Source organism: Aulostomus chinensis, chromosome 6 (assembly GCF_037954235.1).
Source record: "Aulostomus chinensis isolate RoL2024-O1b breed Wild chromosome 6, RoL_Achi_v1.0, whole genome shotgun sequence".
Lineage (NCBI taxonomy): Eukaryota > Metazoa > Chordata > Actinopteri > Syngnathiformes > Aulostomidae > Aulostomus > Aulostomus chinensis.
This window is the reverse complement of record NC_141325.1, coordinates 16,115,240-16,132,979: the sequence shown is the minus strand read 5'-3', so window position 1 is coordinate 16,132,979 and position 17,740 is coordinate 16,115,240. Positions and strand designations below refer to the sequence as shown.

General features: G+C 40.1%; 1 protein-coding gene across 3 annotated transcripts in view; it reads left to right on the top strand.

Moving 5' to 3' along the window:
* Nucleotides 1-17,416, top strand: part of cabp7a (calcium binding protein 7a) — a 37,429-nt gene extending 20,013 nt beyond the window's left edge. The window contains exons 2-5 of one of the 3 annotated variants that reach the window (XM_086206801.1): nt 7,284-7,427; nt 7,569-7,681; nt 10,005-10,155; nt 16,079-17,416. In XM_086206801.1, the coding sequence (XP_086062927.1) occupies nt 7,284-7,427; nt 7,569-7,681; nt 10,005-10,155; nt 16,079-16,209 (539 nt within the window). In that variant the 3' untranslated portion in view covers nt 16,210-17,416. Of the gene's footprint in view, nt 1-7,283; nt 7,428-7,568; nt 7,682-9,992; nt 10,156-16,078 lie in introns of all 3 variants that reach the window. The other 2 variants (XM_086206802.1, XM_086206800.1) reach the window with 2 other exon arrangements.
* Nucleotides 17,417-17,740: the final 324 nt, after the last annotated feature.

Sequence of the window (17,740 nt, the reverse complement as noted above, 5' to 3'; positions counted from 1 at the left end):
ATGACCACAAGTGTTAAAAAAACAAACAACAACAAAAAAACCCCACTGTGGTATCAGCCACATTGCCAAGAACAGTCAGTGATGGACGGGAAAATGAAGCACTAGTGGTTCATTGTGGTGCCCAGTCAGTGGAAAAGTAAATCAGTTCTTCTAGGGTTCACAAGTTGAAGTAATTACAAACCAGATCTAGCACTAGCGCAGAATTACAACCAGGGTGATTTGGGTTGAAAAGATGAACAAAGGACATCTTATGGACAAGAGTCTGTCCTCCCCAGAAAAACAGAAAATGACCCCTTCAGATGCCATCTAGTGGGCATTAAATTATGACAACATTAAAGTAGAAAGTCACAGGAGGTTTTTAGGCGACGGCAGTGCAAGAGACTCATGTTGGAGGCTACGGCGTGGACGAAGCTGCTGTTACGGCTACTGGTGTTCAGTGCTCTTTCCCAGCTGGTTTGGCGGGTGGTGTGGATGCATCCTGTGTTGCCGATGCTCATCTGAAGTCAAACCATGATATTTTCCTATGCTCAGTTTTTGCACCTAAATCTAAAAATAGATCATGCCAAAAATGCCAAATTAGATAACCGGAAACAAAAAAAGACATGAATTATGCTGTATGGGTTGTTAGCTCCAACCGGAGATTATTTAATTTATGAAGTGGTATTTTTCAATCAGCGTGCATGATATCTGAACAAATCAGATTCTTAAAAAATAAAATAACAAATTGTCCCAGCAGGATGTAGAATCTATAGATTATATAACAACCTTTGACTGATTTGATAGCAGTGTGACAAAGATTTGGGCAGGAAAAAAATAGGGATTTATCCTGAAAGAAGCAATTCCTCAGTTTCCGCTGCTGAGGCAAACGCACACCCATTTGACCCGTTTTAGGGTGTGAAGGTGAAGTGAGAATTAAAGAATATTGTTGAGAGTTCAATCCAATTGGAGTGCTACCTGGAACTGGTTCTTTGTAGAGATGGTGCTCTTGTCAGGCTTCGTCCATTTTAAAAGTAGAAGGATACCAAGGCACCCATCTTCTTTACAGTTAAAATGCCTTTAGAATAATAAAATAAAGGCCAAAAAATAAAGAATATAGCTGTTGATACTGAGGACAGTTGAAATAGAGGATCATATTTAAGTGTATAAAGTGCAGTCAATAAAAGACAAATTATTTCTTTCGGGGGATGAAAAGATGTATCTGCTACGATTCAGATATGTCTTGTGTCGTGTACTGACAAATACTTTTTGTCCTGAGTTAAAAGGTTTTTTTCGTTCTTTTTTTTTTTTTTTGCAAAGGTAAGTGAAATTTTGTTAATTCACGAATTGCCTCCGGAATTTCAATCTGTACAGGGCACAGTATGTACGCTCATTTCATGGATCCTCAAATTGTGCGGGAAGAGCATTAACCCAAAAAAACCTTTTAACTGGGAAAAATGGCTGTAACCTAAAGGAGATGGATCTCTGCAAGTATAAAGCAGGAAATCATCATACAGACAACATTTAATAGCAATCATTTATGTGACTTATAATATATCTTATGACCCACACACTGAGACGCTTCATCAAGCTAGCCATAAAAAAAAAAAATACACCTCATCTCCACACACAACCCCACCCCCAAAAGTTATATTTTTAACTCTTTTAGGTACACATTGATACAACTATTTTTTAAATCACTTTGCACTGTTTCTGTTTGTCCAGAACTGGCATCTGAAGGACCTGTACTGCACTTCTACTTGAAGAATATTTCAACATAGTACAGAACTGCTAGTGTCATGTACCTCAGTTTTTTGAGTGTGCACCTCGGAGACACAGCAAAGAAACATAAGAGAGGGTTAAGAGAGGAAAAAGAAAGACAGAAATACCTCCTTGCAGCGGAAGGCCTTATTGATCCGCGCCTGTCATAGTAATCTTGACCTTTGACTACCTACAATCAACGAATAATAAACAATTAATAAATTAATAATCTCCGCAAGGCGTTCCTCTGTTCATGTGAAGTGACAGTGACCTTTGACCTCATTTTTTTTTTGTAATTTCATCCTTGAATCCCATTGGATGCATGTGGAAAATTTGGAGGCATTCCCTCAAAGAGTTCAGGGGGTGAGGTGTCAGTGGCCTTGCCCTTTGACCTTTGGTCCCCAAATCTTAATTCATCCTTAAAACCCAGCCGACATTTGCTGCAAATTTGGAGTAATTCTCTCCAAATATTCCAGAGATATTATCATAACAAAGAAACTGATCACACTAACTGGCAGCCTGAAAAAGTAATGACTCGGTCCTACAGCTTTTAATCACATAGTGGCGTTAAAAAAAAGAAAAATCACAAGATACTGGAAGTACACACATAGAAAATAACATTATATCGAGATCTACAGCCTGGAACTCATCTGAGTGAGAGACTGGATGTTGTGTCTCTGTGGGTGTGACAAGCCAACCACTGGCACATACGTCTTTGGAGCATTTGAATTCTAGGAATGGTGAATTAATAAACTCATCCTGTAACAAATTATGCTGTATTTCATTCTACAGTAACAACTTTTTACATCAGACATGCAGTACTTGGGTTATTGTGTTCAACCTGGCCTTTGATCAATAAATAAAGCTTCCTGGGGGAGACAGAGTATTTGCTAAAACTGTTTTGGCACCTCATTTAATCGTGTGTTTGCCTCCTCTGAGGTGGCAACATCTTTTTTTTTTTTTCTTCTTCCCATCATTGGCTGCCTGCTGGAAAGCCCCTCTTTGTAAGGTCAACAGATGGAGAGGAGACCTCAGGTGGATACTGAGGTATTGTTATTCTATAAATAATAAGATCACACGTGCGGATGGACAAAAAAAAAAATCAAAACAAAACGAAAAAAACAACCAACAACAACAACAACACACACAACTGGAGTCTCTCAATGATTCAAACTACACCCCTGAAAAGACATTTTACGGGGAAAAGTAACGTGAACAAAGCTATTGCTGTGAATGGTTTTTATAAATGGCACAGCCGGATGTGGTCCATTGTATTTTATGATTGCCAAGTACTCTTGTCCCAGTGGCATGGTTTCTGTCCTGTGGACCTGATTAGAACAAAGTATTTCCTGAAGCCTCGCTACCACATCATACCTAGAATAACCCCCCACCCCTGCCATCATGGATACATTCTAAAATATACCGGCTGTCACGCTGGATTTTTCCCTGAGGCTCAACCATTCGTCTCTGTTTTGACAGTCTAGTAAATCACTGGAGCAGCAATTGCCATAAATACGACTTTGCAGCAGATTCATAAAGTTTGTTTACTGTTCAGCATCAAAACAAAAAAGCTAATTGGCTGTAAATTGTAAAGCCAAAGTAATATAAATTGAGGTTTTCATTTTTGTCTATCCAGAAGGCTGTGAGAGTCAACTGAAAACAAATTATGCATTATTTAGCGACAACTTTCAGAGCTTGTTCGGTTTTCATCAGTCAATCACAACCCACTCACTCTCTCATGTACAAACTTCAATTTGTTTTATCTATTCTACGAGCTAATCTCTTTCAGGCCTCTTGGGAAACACCTCTTAAAAAACATTTATTATGACTAGTTGATGATGCAGTTTAAGCTTTTTCTCCCCCCCCCCCCCCCCCAACAAATGGTAGATTAGAGGGATTACAGACATTATGGAGATTGATACTCCACATCATTTTGAGATTCATCTCTTGTCCTGCACTTTTGAGCAAGTGTGTGACAAGTCTGAAATAACCGGCGACTTGACTGCGTGATGCCATTGCATATAGATGAGGGATTTTGTTCCTCGGGAAGAAAAAAAAATCCAAAGGTTTTTGAATACTATGAGGAGGAATTAAAGATTTCCTGTGTGGCTCTGTAACAGCAGGATCCAACATCTATACAGCAATAATCGGGTCCAAAAGGTCAAGATGGATTTCCTATTGCTGAATTTGTCGGTTTCAAACGAGGCGTTATCACTGCACAAGAAACTGATGGTCTTTACTTGAGACCGCAACATTTTTGGTCTTCAGTTAAAAATATTTATATCAACTGGGCTGGATCGTAACAAGGAGACTCTGAGGGAATATCAGAGTGAGAAGAGTGAGGGGAGCTGTTAAAGTTGACGGTCTTCTAACTCAAACAAAACATATTTTATGCATAGAAACAATGATCAGGCAACATCTATAATTCATCAGCTGCAAAAAAACAACCCAAAAAACTCAAAAGATGTATTAAAATTTAAGTAACTTGGGAGCTTTCATTGACCAAAGTTACTACCAGCAGCACAACATGGATTCCAAAACTCTCTACTGTTAGAAAGTACCAGGAAAGATTGTACTGTAGTACAACTGTGAGGTGCTGCTATTGCTAATTTATTCCATTTCATGGCACTTTTTTTTTTGTGCTGCTCCCCACATTTATGTAACGATTGTATTGTTGGACTCTTTACGTTGCACAATGTTAAATAAATCCAACACTGACACAACTGATCCGCTTTTACCAGTTACACAAGTTACATTATAGTTATTCATAATTCTGCTGCAGGGTACGCATTACTTTTGATACGTAAACATGTTTTGATACGAATAATTGTGTAATTTTACTTGATATCTATTGTTAGTGCTGGACTTTTCTACCGTGCTGCCTTGTAAGTTTTATTTTCATTTACACTGGGTGCACACAAGAATAATCCAACCAATTTCGGGGTTCTGACACTCGACAATCATCTTAATTTGTGACTGACTTGAACAGATTGTCACCCCACAATGATCCTGGAGTGTTCCAGACAAAATCTGGAACTGCAACGGTATGTTGAGCAGAAATGCACAATGAGGCAAGGCAAGGCAAGGCAATTTTATTTGTGTAGCCCGTTTTCACCAACAGTTTGTCTCAAAGGGCTTCACATGGCATCATAACAACATCCTCTGTCCTTAGACCCTCACATCGAGTGAGGAAAAACTCCATAGAAAACCCTTTTAACAGGGAAAAATCTGAGAAACCTCAGGGTGAGCAACAGAGGAGGATCCCTCACCCAGGACGGACAGACGTGCAGTAGATGTTGTTACAGACAAGAAAACAGTTTACAATACAAAATGTGGGAAACATGGAAATGTTAATAACAGTTGAAGAAGGAAGCTTCTGGAAGGGGAGGCAGGGAGAGCAAGCCAGCTTGATGGGGGACTGGATGGCAGACTGGTTCATGGAAGGGGAGCGCAGGCAGGTGAAACAGTAGGGAATAAGAGAGGGGGGGGGGGGCGATGCAGGCGGCGGTTGGGGAGCGATCAGAATGAACTGAATGGCAAGCATCATAAACCAAATGTTGTATACTTTAGCATGTAGCAGTAATTAGCCCCAGCCAAGCCGAATTAGAAATATGACTTCATCCAAACTTTTAGTTTTTTCTTATTTTTGTGCAAAACATTGGACACACATGCAATGTCAATCATGCAAGCGTCTGTGAGATCACAAGTCCTCATAATCGCCACTCTGAAATCACTGAGTGATTTCTGCAGTACTTTAACTTGAGTGAATCATATTATGTGTGTGTGTGCGTGTGTGTGTATGTGAGAGAGCGATAGAGAGAGAGAGAGAGAGAGAGAGCGCTTACGGATAAATGTTAAACTCTGTCTTATATGTTTTACAATACACGCAAAAGCTCATGAACCCAAGAACACAAATCCAACCAGGTCAATGTTAGAATTTTTATGGGTCTTGCAGTGTTTCGCACTGTCACTGCACAGCAAGAAGGTTCCAGGTTCCAGTCCCGGCTCCATCACAGGATCTTTCTGTGTGGAGTCTGCATGTTCTCCCTGTTCCTGTGTGGGTTCTCTCTGGTACTCCAGCTTCCTCCCACAGTCCAAAGACATCAAGAGGGGACGAGGCTGATTGATACTCTAAATTGACTGTAGGTGTGACTGTGAGTGTGAATGGTTGTCTGTCTCTATGTGTTGGCCCTGTGATGGACTGGTGACCTGTCCAGGGTGAACCCCACCTCTCGCCCGAAAGCCCCCGTGACCCTTAACAGGAATAAGCAGAAGAAAATGAATGGATGGGTCTTATTCATAGTTTTGCAAAAATACCTTGATGTAGAAATCAAAAAATTGAAAATAATTGAACCTGCATGGACCACATGTAGGCACATGAAAAATCTGGTTGGCACCATGCTTTATATTTAGATTTTTTTCTTCACCACCATTTCCAGGGGTTGAACTTGAATGAGTGACATGATTTTGTTCAGATTTAAACTCAGTGTATATTAGACCCTTGGGTGTCCTTAACAGTGCACCAAAGACAATTTTAATATACCTCTGGCCGATGTGATCAATCCACAAAAACTGTCCAAAAGAAGCTGATTTTTTTTACATAGTTTTGTGTCAGTTAAACAAGGAACTTTTTATTAAAAAATCAGCAACTATGTCGTAACCTTGAATTATTTCTGTTGAAAAAAATCAAACTTTTCTCATCATCCTCTGTTATATCACAGATTGAATGTTAATGAAAATCGTTAAGATAGAAAATTATACGAGGAAGAAACAATTCTGGATAAACAAACCGTGAGAAGCAGGAGAGACAAGCACATCCTCCCCAGAAAATGCACTCAACAGTCTAGAGAGTCAAATCAAAGACATTCATTAAGTTATAATCACTTGAAATGAACATCTTCCAGACAAATTTACGTTCAGTAACCCTCATAGGATGTAGTGTATAATCAGGACATGGACCTTTAATCACAACATTCCCAAGAAACATGAATCAAAATTGAATAAAGAGCATTTATATTGATCAAGTGGATATCTTTCTGTTATTTGTTTCCCTTGACTTCTACCTTCATGCTGCGTTTTCCTCACGTTGTTTGAAGGCACCAAATAAACATGTCAGGTTATTTTTGACATTAAAACTAAAAGATCCTGGCAGGAGAGGTCTTTTATTCATCCTGTAAATATTCACACACACTGAGGTCAGGAAGGATTGCACTTTTAAAGTGTTGACAGTTTATGTCAGTTCCTTTTTTATATTTGCCACATTTTTATTTATTTTCTGTATTTGAGTGCATGTTATTTATCTTATTTTAGCTCTTTTTTGGTAATTTTACTGCTGGAATGTATTCTCTTGAGCTGCCAACCCCCATATAACTATGACTCAAGCACTGAAGCGGCATAACAAATGTCTCTTTGGTGTGTGGAACATTTCTCACTTTCATATCCTGCTCTGGCGCAAGACTTCAGCTTGTATGCGTGTGTGTGTGTGTGTGTGTGTGTGTGTGTGTGTGTGTGTGTGTGTGTATGTGTGTGCGTGCGTGTCTCCGCAGAGATCCGTGAGGCCTTTAAAGTGTTCGACCGTGATGGGAATGGCTTCATCTCAAAGCAAGAGTTAGGAATGGCCATGCGCTCACTGGGCTACATGCCAAATGAGGTGGAGCTGGAAGTCATCATCCAGAGACTGGACATGGATGGTAAGACAAATACACACACACACACACAAACACACACACACACACACACACACATGGTACTACAGGTTTATTATCTTAGGTCACAAAAAACAACAGCCTATAACAATGCCAACTGCTTCTTCCTGTTCCTTTTCTCTGTAGGCGATGGCCAGGTGGACTTTGAAGAATTTGTCACTCTTCTAGGCCCAAAGCTGACGGCTGCTGGGATGCCAGATAAGTTCAACGGCACTGACTTTGACTCCGTTTTTTGGAAGGTGCTCATTATTCAGTTGCTCATTTCCTGCTTATTAGAGTAAAAAAAAAAAAAAAAAAAAACTTGAAGAAAGGGAGAAAAAAAACACACAACAGAGACGCAGCTGTTGCAAAGCAGAAATCTGTAGACACTGTCACTGTACAACTTTAAAGGAAAACTGGTTTAATTGCTACTTCCACTGGGTCGTTATAGGAGGATTTTAATCTTGGAAAGGTTTAGGATTCCCTCAAGAATGATGTCCTTCATTAAGACTTTGAGTTGATATCCCCGCCTCTTTGTGCAAGATGTCAGTCTTAAACCTATACTGCAGTTAATTTCATGAGAAAACGAATTCATATATTTTCAGAAATACATTTGATTGTTACCTGCTCACTCTGACTGTTTGGGACGACAACGTCACTGCGAGCTAGTTAGCATCAAAGCTGTCTTTTTCTGTGATGACTCCAGCTGAAAATCAAATACAGCAGAAGAAATTCTGATTCGTAGGAAAACATCAACACAACTCGAGTCACCTGCTGTGAGACTTGAGAAACCCAGCGGGCTGATGTAAAGGCTGCAAAGCTTCACATAACATTATATAACAGAATAGTAATACGCAGCATGTGCTACTGCTGGTGGTGAGTTGATCACACCGAGCCTCTGGTCACACTGGTGAGCCGAGGATGAGTCACTCAGTTAAGCTTTCCAGCAGGCACACATCATGGATCGGCTGTTTTTTGTATGGATTTTGTATTTATTCGGAAGGTTTTTCCATTTAGAGAGCCTGTATTTTATGTAATTCAGTGCTTCAACTGATTCTGTTCATACAGTTATAATTTTGAGGCTTTTATCTGACTTTATTTTGCACTGTAGGTTTTTACATCTATATTCGGTAAAACTACTGTACGGCATGTAAATATATTTCTATCAACGGTAATAATTTCACAGTTGCGCACAACACAAATTTTGATTCAATTGTTTACAAGGTGTGGGAAATGTTCCTATGTTCTACGTTTTCCTCCGAAACTTAACCTGAAAAAGGTTGTCATGTTACAATCACAGTATGTTTACAATGTTTTCCTGCTAACTAAGAAAATCCCTATCATAGAGTCAAACTGTAAGATGTAATTGAAGCAGGACCATGCATCCTTACATGACACAACATCCTGCAAAAAAAAAAAACCCTCTGGTGTAAATGTCTACAACACACTTCACTAATACCACTAAAGAGAATGCTTGACCTTTGCTTCATCATTTATCCCTTAATCATTTTAAGGTGGTTAGAAAATGCTGTTTACGCGCATAATCACAGTGTTTTAATTGGGTTAATATCGGAAAAATTGCCACCCATGTAAATAAATCTGTAATACTGCTCATAAACTCAAGCACCTGCTCTATTAAGTTATCAGATTTTCACAGACGAGAGCCATTAAGATGACTCCTGATCTGAAGTGCATTTTGCTGATGAGATCTTAACATTATTTTTGAAGCCTGGGCTGTGATTTCCCAAGTTTGGTTTGTGACATGATTCACGAGAGAGAGAGAGAGAGAGACAGAGAGAGAGATGACATTTTGAAGAGGATGCCTACAGAGCCTGACCTTTTTATTTGTGTTTCCCTTCTTCTGATGACTGTATCACAACACAAATTCAACAAATCCAGGATATCCCTCGTTTGGTTTTTCAGTTGGATATCAATTTGTTAAACCCTTAATGTAGGAAAAAGCGGAAGACAATGGATGTATGGATGGATCAACTTGTTCAGTGGACCAAGGTTTTCTCTGTCTAGCTGCCGGCAGACTCATGTTAACCAGTGACCTGGGCGCAGTGTGGCCTCCGTACATCGAAGAGCGATGGGCTCAAAACACATGAAGAACATAAAGTTATAAAATAAGTCAACACAGCTGCTGGTGCCAATGCCGGGAAGGACAAAACTTTAATTATGTGTGAATTAAAAAGTTCCACTGTATAATCACAAATAGCATTATTTTGCAACCCTGGCATTATTAAACAATATTTGGAGTAAGTGAGGAATGAATATTTAATTCAGATCAGTAAATGGGGACAAATATCCTGCTGGAATTTTGCAGCCGTGCCTTGATTGCTGTCAGGATTGGAGCCATTACAATCATTTTAGTCCCCATTAATCATTTCGATACAAAAGAATGAAAAATAGGATCCCTGTTTAAAGAAATTATATTTTAACAGGATTGACACAGGCTTACACTTGTAATTCATAATTCTGCTATTATATGTTGTGTGCTTGTGAGTCTGCACATGTTGCATGTGTGTATGTTTTCATGCGCACCGATTTGTTTTACATATTAATATTCAGACGTGTGTCCAGTGTGACATGCAGAAACTGACAGTGGAGGAGCTGAAGAGGCTTCTCTACGACACCTTCTGTGACCATCTTTCCATGAAAGACATCGAGAACATCATCATGACCGAGGAGAACCACATGAAGAACCCTGAGGACTGCCAGGTGGATATTGACAGTAAGGATGATCTTTTAATTGTCAGTCAGCAAGAACATGTTTGCCTTGATTTTACTTGATGCTCCTCTTTTGGGGGGATTTAGCTTTTGATGATTTTGACGATTTTTACATCCTCCAAAGAAGTACTGGAATTAGCAACGTTACTCTGTCTGTTGGAAGGATGACTCAAAAGGTTGTGGATGGATTTTGTTTTCATTTGATAGGAGAGTAGATCCATCCATCCATCCCTCCATTTTCTTCCGGTTATCCTGTTAAGGGTCGTGGGGGGGTGCTGGAGCCTATCCCAGCAGTTTTCAGGCGTGAGGCGGGGTTCACCCTGGACAGGTCGCCACTCCTTCGTAGGAGAGTAGATAAACTGTAAACTGAGGAACAATTGATTTGATTTTTGTAGTTGATTCTGATCTTTTGACATTTCCGAGAGCCCTCTGTTTTGGACATAGGTTACCTGATGAATCCCTATTATTCCTCTTAAATTTAAACCTTTTATTCACAAGAAACCCAAACCCTTACAGCGATTTAAAAGGAAGACATTTTGGGTTTATACAGCTGTTATGTGTTCATTGGCTTCACCGAGTAGATAAATCTATGGTTTGTCTGTTTGTAGGATAACTCTAAAAGTTCAAAAAAAGTAGATTCTATTGAAATGTGGCAGGATGACAGAATTATGGTTGAGGGGCCCTTGATTAGATTTTAGGACTGGTTCTAATCCAGATTTGATGTCACATTACCTTGGCAGACGTGTAGTATGTGTCCACGCTAACAGATCAGGACTGCAAGTCTCGGAGCATTGCAGATTTTTCATTTTACTACAGTGCCAACTAGCAAACTGGATGAACCGCATTCAGGGACTCCTTTTATCTGGAGAGGTCGGGGGAGGCTGGCACCATCCAGGGTTCCTAAGCACAAGGTTTTAAACCTACAACACCTGCTTCTCTGACATTGCAGGAACAGGCTACCTGCCTCTGATTGTTGGAAATTCAGAAATACCATTTTTGACGGATTTTAACGAGAACATTATGTGACCCAGCAAAATTATGAAAAGTCAATGGGACAGTTATTTGTCATCTTCATTCAACACAGTGATAATAATTCTACATTTAGAAAAAATACTGGCTTCTTCTCTGCATACAGCGTAAATCAGCTTGTGAGGAATCTGCTGATGTCCGATCTCTTTGCATCAACATCCAGCGATCAAAGCGCATGCGGGGCTGTGCTGTAGAAGCAGACACACCGATTCCTCTCATTAGCAACCTGGGTAGAACATAATGTACGTGTGCTCTACCTCATCAACACTGGAAGAAACACTGTGAACTCTAAGGCAGCTGTTTTTCAATTAGAGCAACTGTGTGCAACAAAACATGATATTGCTCTCACTCCCCTCTCACTTTTTTTTCCTCCATCATAAAAATGTATTCACTAAAGAGCCAGGTTCAGTGGGACTAATTTTAAAGTCATTATGAAGCAAAGAGGAAATCCCTGAATTCAAAGAGGCGGGGTTGGAGATCATGTTTTCACAGGGATAATGAAAATAACAAACGTAAAGGAACATGAAAATGGTTTCCTTTCATTGGAATTCCACAAAGGTTGCAAGCTCATATGCTTTTTTTTGTTTTTGTTTTTTTGGGGGGCGGGGGGGTTATATATTTGATCATGTCACTGCAAACTAGATCTGTAATTTAGGGGGAGATAGTGTTCTTTCATAAAAATGAAGTATAGTATTATTAACAATAATAATAATAATAATAATAATAATAATAATAATAGCTTTCCAAGACACACAAAGATGCTTTAAATGGGCTAGGCAAAAATATGTAAATAAATAAAAAGGGAAAAAAAAAGAAATAAAGGAAAAAAGATAAGGCATGATCAGTGGAGAGGTCACTAGGGGCTTTGTAGATCATGAGGAGGATCTTGTACTGAATACAAGTGATGTGGTCAGTGATTGGGAGTGTAAAAAAAGCTGCAGAGTTCTGTCTTTGTTGGAGCTTATTGAGATTTTTTGATGATGAACCATCGACAGAACTATTGCAATAGTCCAGACGGGAGGGAATGAAGGGGTGGATGAGGGATTCTGCAGCGGAGGAGGAGAGGAATGGATGGAGGCAGGCAATGTTCTTGAGGTGGAAAAAGGCCTTTTAGGGTGGTGTGTTAAACGTGCTAGTCGAAGGGGAGGTTTTGGTCAAAGATTATGCCAAGATTTTGGATGTTAGGGGGCTGGGGACTGTGGAGTCATTCATCGTTAGGGTGAAGTTGTGGATAGTTTGGTGAAAGATTTTGGTCCAATGATGACAACTTCTGATTTTGTTTCATTTCAGTGATGGACTTTGTCAGGGTAGAGTAGGTGACATATGAGAGTGTCTTAGCAGAGATGAGAAGCTGTTGTTAGCTTCACCTGCTAAAGCTATAGAACTTATATTCTCATAAATAATTAGTGTGATCAATGGTTCTTTTCTCCATATATATCTATATCCATATCTATATCTATATCTATATCTATACACACGCACATATAGATATACATATAGATATATTGGTGTATGGTAGCGCACCCACGTATTACTTAGATGGAGCTAGATGTGAGGATCACATTGTAAGTTCCTTTCTCTTTTTAGTGTAAAATGCACTATGATAAAATCATCTTGACTAAGGCTGTAGTAACGGTCTAACCCTAACCATGCAGTTTTTGTGCCAAAACCTAATGAGAGAAAGATCATGGTTTGGATTCATTGAAATAAATGATAAATGTCTTGATGTCTTACCCAGTTTTGTCACAGGAACACAGCTGAAAGTGTCCACTACCAGTCAAAAGTTTGGACACACCTTCTCATTTAATGTTTTTTTCTTTATTTTCATTACTATTTACATTGTAGATTCTCACTGAAGGCGGGCTGCACGGTGGTGCAGTGGTCAGCACTGTGGCCTCACAGCAAGAAGTTTCCCGGTTCGAGTCCCAGCTCGGGCACAGGATCTTTCTGTGTGGAGTTTGCATGTTCTCCCCGTGTCTGCGTGGGTTCTCTCTGGTACTCCAGCTTCCTCCCACAGTCCAAAGACATGCACTTGGGGACGAGGCTGATTGATACTCTAAATTGACTGTAGGTGTGACATTGAGTGTGAATGGTTGTCTGTCTCTATGTGTCGGCCCTGCGATGGACTGGTGACCTGTCCAGGGTGAACCCCGCCTCTCGCCCGTTGACGCTGGGATAGGCTCCAGGCCCCCCGCGACCCTTAATGTAGGAATAAGCGGAAGATGACGATGGATGGATGGATTCTCACTGAAGGCATCAAAATTATGAATTATAAAAGTGTGAGATAACTCAAAACATGTTTTATATTTTAGATTCTTCAGAACAGCCACCCTTTGCTTTGGTTACTGCTTTTCTCACTCTTCTCTCAATGAGCTTCATGAGGTCGTCACCTGAAATGGTTTTCCAACATTCTTGAAGGAGTTCCCAGAGATGGTGAACATTTATTGGCCCTTTTGTCTTCACTCTGTGGTTCATCTCATCCCAAACCATCTTGATTGGGTTCAGGCCAGGTCATCTGGCGCAGCACTCCATCAGTCTCCTTCTTGGTCAGATAGCCCTTACACAGCCTGGAGGTGTGTTTGGGGTCGTTGTCCTGTCGAAACAAATGAAGGTCCAACTAAACACAAAGCGGATGGGATGGCATGTTGCTGCAGGACACTGTGGTAGCCATGCTGGATCAGCGTGCCTTCAATTTTGAATAAATCCCCAACAGTGTCACCAGCAAAGCACCCCCACACCATCACCCCTCCTCCTCCATGCTTCACAGTCAGAACCATGCATGTAGAGACCATCCGTTCACCTTTTCTGTGTCACACCAAGACACGGTGGGTGGAACCAAAGAGCTCAAATTTGGACTCATCAGACCAAAGTCAGCAGCCTTTCCTGCGGCGGTCCTCATGTGAGCCAGATGTAGCGCTTGATGGATTTTGCGACTGCACTTGAGGTCACATTCAAAGTTTTTGCAATTTTCCAGACTGACTGACCTTCAGTTCTTAAAGTAATGATGAACTGTTGTTTCTCTTTACTCAGCTGATTGGTTCTTACCAGAATATGAATTCTACCAGTTGTCAAATAGAGCAGTGGTTCCCAACCTTTTTTGTCTTGTGTACCCCTTGAGCCTTTTTGTCATACCATGAGTGTTCATGATTCTCCAAAAGTAGAACATAACACAACTGAATATTCAACGCAAGTCATTTTATTTCATCTTCGTAAATTGAACATTTAATATTCAGGCATTATCTTCTTATTTAACTCAAATTAAACATAAAATTATGTTGCCTTCAAGGCAATAAAAATTATAAATATAAGAAACAATATTATAGTAAACATTTGTATTAGTAATACTGTATTATTAATACTAATATATTATTATTATATTGTTATTATTCATGGAGTTATTTGCCAGGACTTCACCGCAAAAGTAGCACTGAGGCTGCGGTGGGTCCGCAGACGTAGAAGTGAATCCATATAAAATATAGTTTTCACTATACTGCCTTGGTTTAGGTTTGGAATCTTTCTTGCGTTTGTCGGCGGGCTCTTTTCCCCCTCCTGGATCCACAGCAACTGGACGTTGCCATTTATCCATGTTTACCTGCAGGTAAACAGGTTCCCGCTGTTTGATTTTGGTACGGCTGTGCCACAGGTTATTGTCTCCCCAGGGAAACAAGTCATAGTGCACACGTACCATTTTATTGACAGACTTATGAAGTGACTAAGAATATTTTTTATTATCGTGGACATAAATTCTTAATTTTTCCACGTACCCCCTGCAATGTGCTCACGTACCCCTAGGGGTACGCGTACCCCTGGTTGGGAAACACTGAAATAGAGCTGTCAGCTGTGTACCAACCTGACTTCTGCACAACACAACTGATTGTCCCAACTCCATTAAGAAGGCAAGAAATTCCACAAATGAACACTGACAAGACAAACCTGCGAAGTGAAAACCATCTCAGGTGATGACATCATGAAGCTCATTGAGAGAAGGCAGAGGGTTTGCAGGGCTGTCAACAAAGCAAAGGGTGGCTACTTTGAGGAATCTAAAATATAAAATATCCATCCATCCATCCATTTTCTTCCACTTATTCTGTTAAGGGTTGTGGGGTATGGAGCCTATCTTTAGGGCGAGAGGCAGGGTTCCCCCTGGACAGGTCACCAGTTCATCACAGGGCCAACACATAGAGACAGACAACCATTCACACTCACAGTCACACCTACGGTCAATTTAGAGTATCAATCAGCCTCGTCCTCTCTTGATGTCTTTGGACTGTGGGAGGAAGCTGGAGTACCAGAGAGAACCCACACAGGAACAGGGAGAACATGGAGACTCCACACAGAAAGATGCTGTGCCTGATATATATATATATATATATATATATATATATATATATATATATATATATATATATATATATATATATATATATATATATATATACTGTATATCAGAAACACCTTAAGAAAAACCTGTAGAAAACACAACAAAATTTTAAATAGCTTTATTCCCAGATCCTTCTGCTTCACAGTTACATGGGTTATCATAACAGTTCAACTTTTCATATGAATAATTACAGATATGTCACTGGCCTGCTTTAGATCATTCAACAGGTATAGAATACACCTTTTTCTTTGTGTGTCATTGTTTTGATGAGCAACTTTTAAAATGCCAGTGCTGATCCATTTGTCAATCCGAAACTTAATGCACCATACGGGTATAAAAACAATTCTTCCCACTGGCGTTCATCCCCTATGATTGTGTTCATATAATTACAAGGTTTTGTGATGAATTCTTTCGCTCAGAAATTATTTAATGCTTGAGAGATATCTGATAATAACACCTGATTCAAAGGACCCCTCAGGTAATCTTCTTTCCCTCCTTCCTTCTCATTTCCCTGCAGGTTCCAGCCCGACGCAGCAAGTCAAGCAAACCTGCGTGCGTAAGAGCCTGATATGCGCCTTTGCCATTGCTTTCATCATCAGTGTCATGCTCATTGCAGCCAATCAGGTGCTGCGGAGTGGCATGAAATAGGAATTGCATTTTCAGCCTTGAATACCATCCAAAGGCTGCTTCACAGATAAATGACTGTTGAGAATTATCTAAAAAAAAAAAAAAAAACACAACAGACAATCACACCAACATATGACTGCTGCAAATTCACCAAGGACACAACATGTGCAGGAATTTGTCTTGGTGCCAGAGATGCAGATATCTTACCGAGTTTCAAAGACAACAGGACCTCATGTACAGCAGAGTGGACAGCAGACTATACATATCACTCTTCGTAATACAACATTTAGTATCGATTAGCTATGTGCATTTGAGCAGTGTTGCATTGAGTATGGTGGCAGCTATAGAGAGAAGTGTAGTGACTGTTCTGTTTTGTATTTGTCCAGTGTACCACATGCTTATAAAAAACAAGTAGAAAGAAGTCTGTGAAGTATTGTGGGGGGCATTCCTGAGGATGGGAAGTGTTGTGTACAAGGTGTGGAGTGCAGAGCTGTTGTGGCATTTTTGTATCTGGTGCAACATCGTTCACTCATTCACAGGCTGCAGAGCGTCAGTCTGAACAAGATGGAACAGGGTGAAGCAGGTTAATAGCTCTTGGAAGGGAGGTGTTGGCGTATGAGTGGACAGGCAGCTAGCAACCGTAAAGTGACTGGATGTGCCGTGACCACTCAACGCTTTCTGTCTCCACGATGGGGCTTTGCAGGCCTTATTTGATTATTACCTATGCATGAAATGCATGGATTTAGACAGTCGTATTGAAACATTTGTTAAAGTTCAATATATTAATCCTTCTGACTGTGTAACAGATGTTTTCAGTTACTCAACAACTGTGAGCAATGTGGTGCGAGGTTATCAGCAATCACAACAAAATTGAAGCATACAACTGCATGACAAAGAAGGGCTGCTATAGTACATGCTCGTAAATAATTCTTTTTGGGAGTTGCAAAGCTATGGACCTCTTGCCTTGCCCGACGACCATCTCTCACTGCCACCGAAGACTTCTAAGATGTGTGAGTCACTTATCCATTTAAAGAATATGCATCCAAACTGATGTTGTCAGTAGTGAGGATACAAATGTGCAGGATTGTATTGTTCTTTCACTTGTTTTGTCTGGATGTGTTGCAATAGAGCAATAAAGAAAAAGAATCTTTGAACGGATATGAATTCTTAAAAGCACCAATGGACCTACTAACTGTTGAAGTCTTTGAAAAAAAAAAAACAACAACAACATAGATAGCACTTTTCAGATTAAGGCTTTAGCAATACAATGGGGACATTGGCTGTGATATTCAACCAGGGAATATTCCTCCTATTCAGAGAAGATTAGATGAATGCTAACCTGTGTGTTAGATGCTGCCTAGCTCATTGATGTTTGACAGGAGCCACACGGTGAGAGCTGTTGCAATAAAATGACTATCTGTGAAGTACCACATGGATTTGGTTAGGTAGATTGTTTTGCATGCATCTGGGTAACGTATAAATGTATATTGTACATATACTGTATACCGACTTCAACCAAAGCTTGGAGGGAGCTGTGATAACAAAGCTGGGC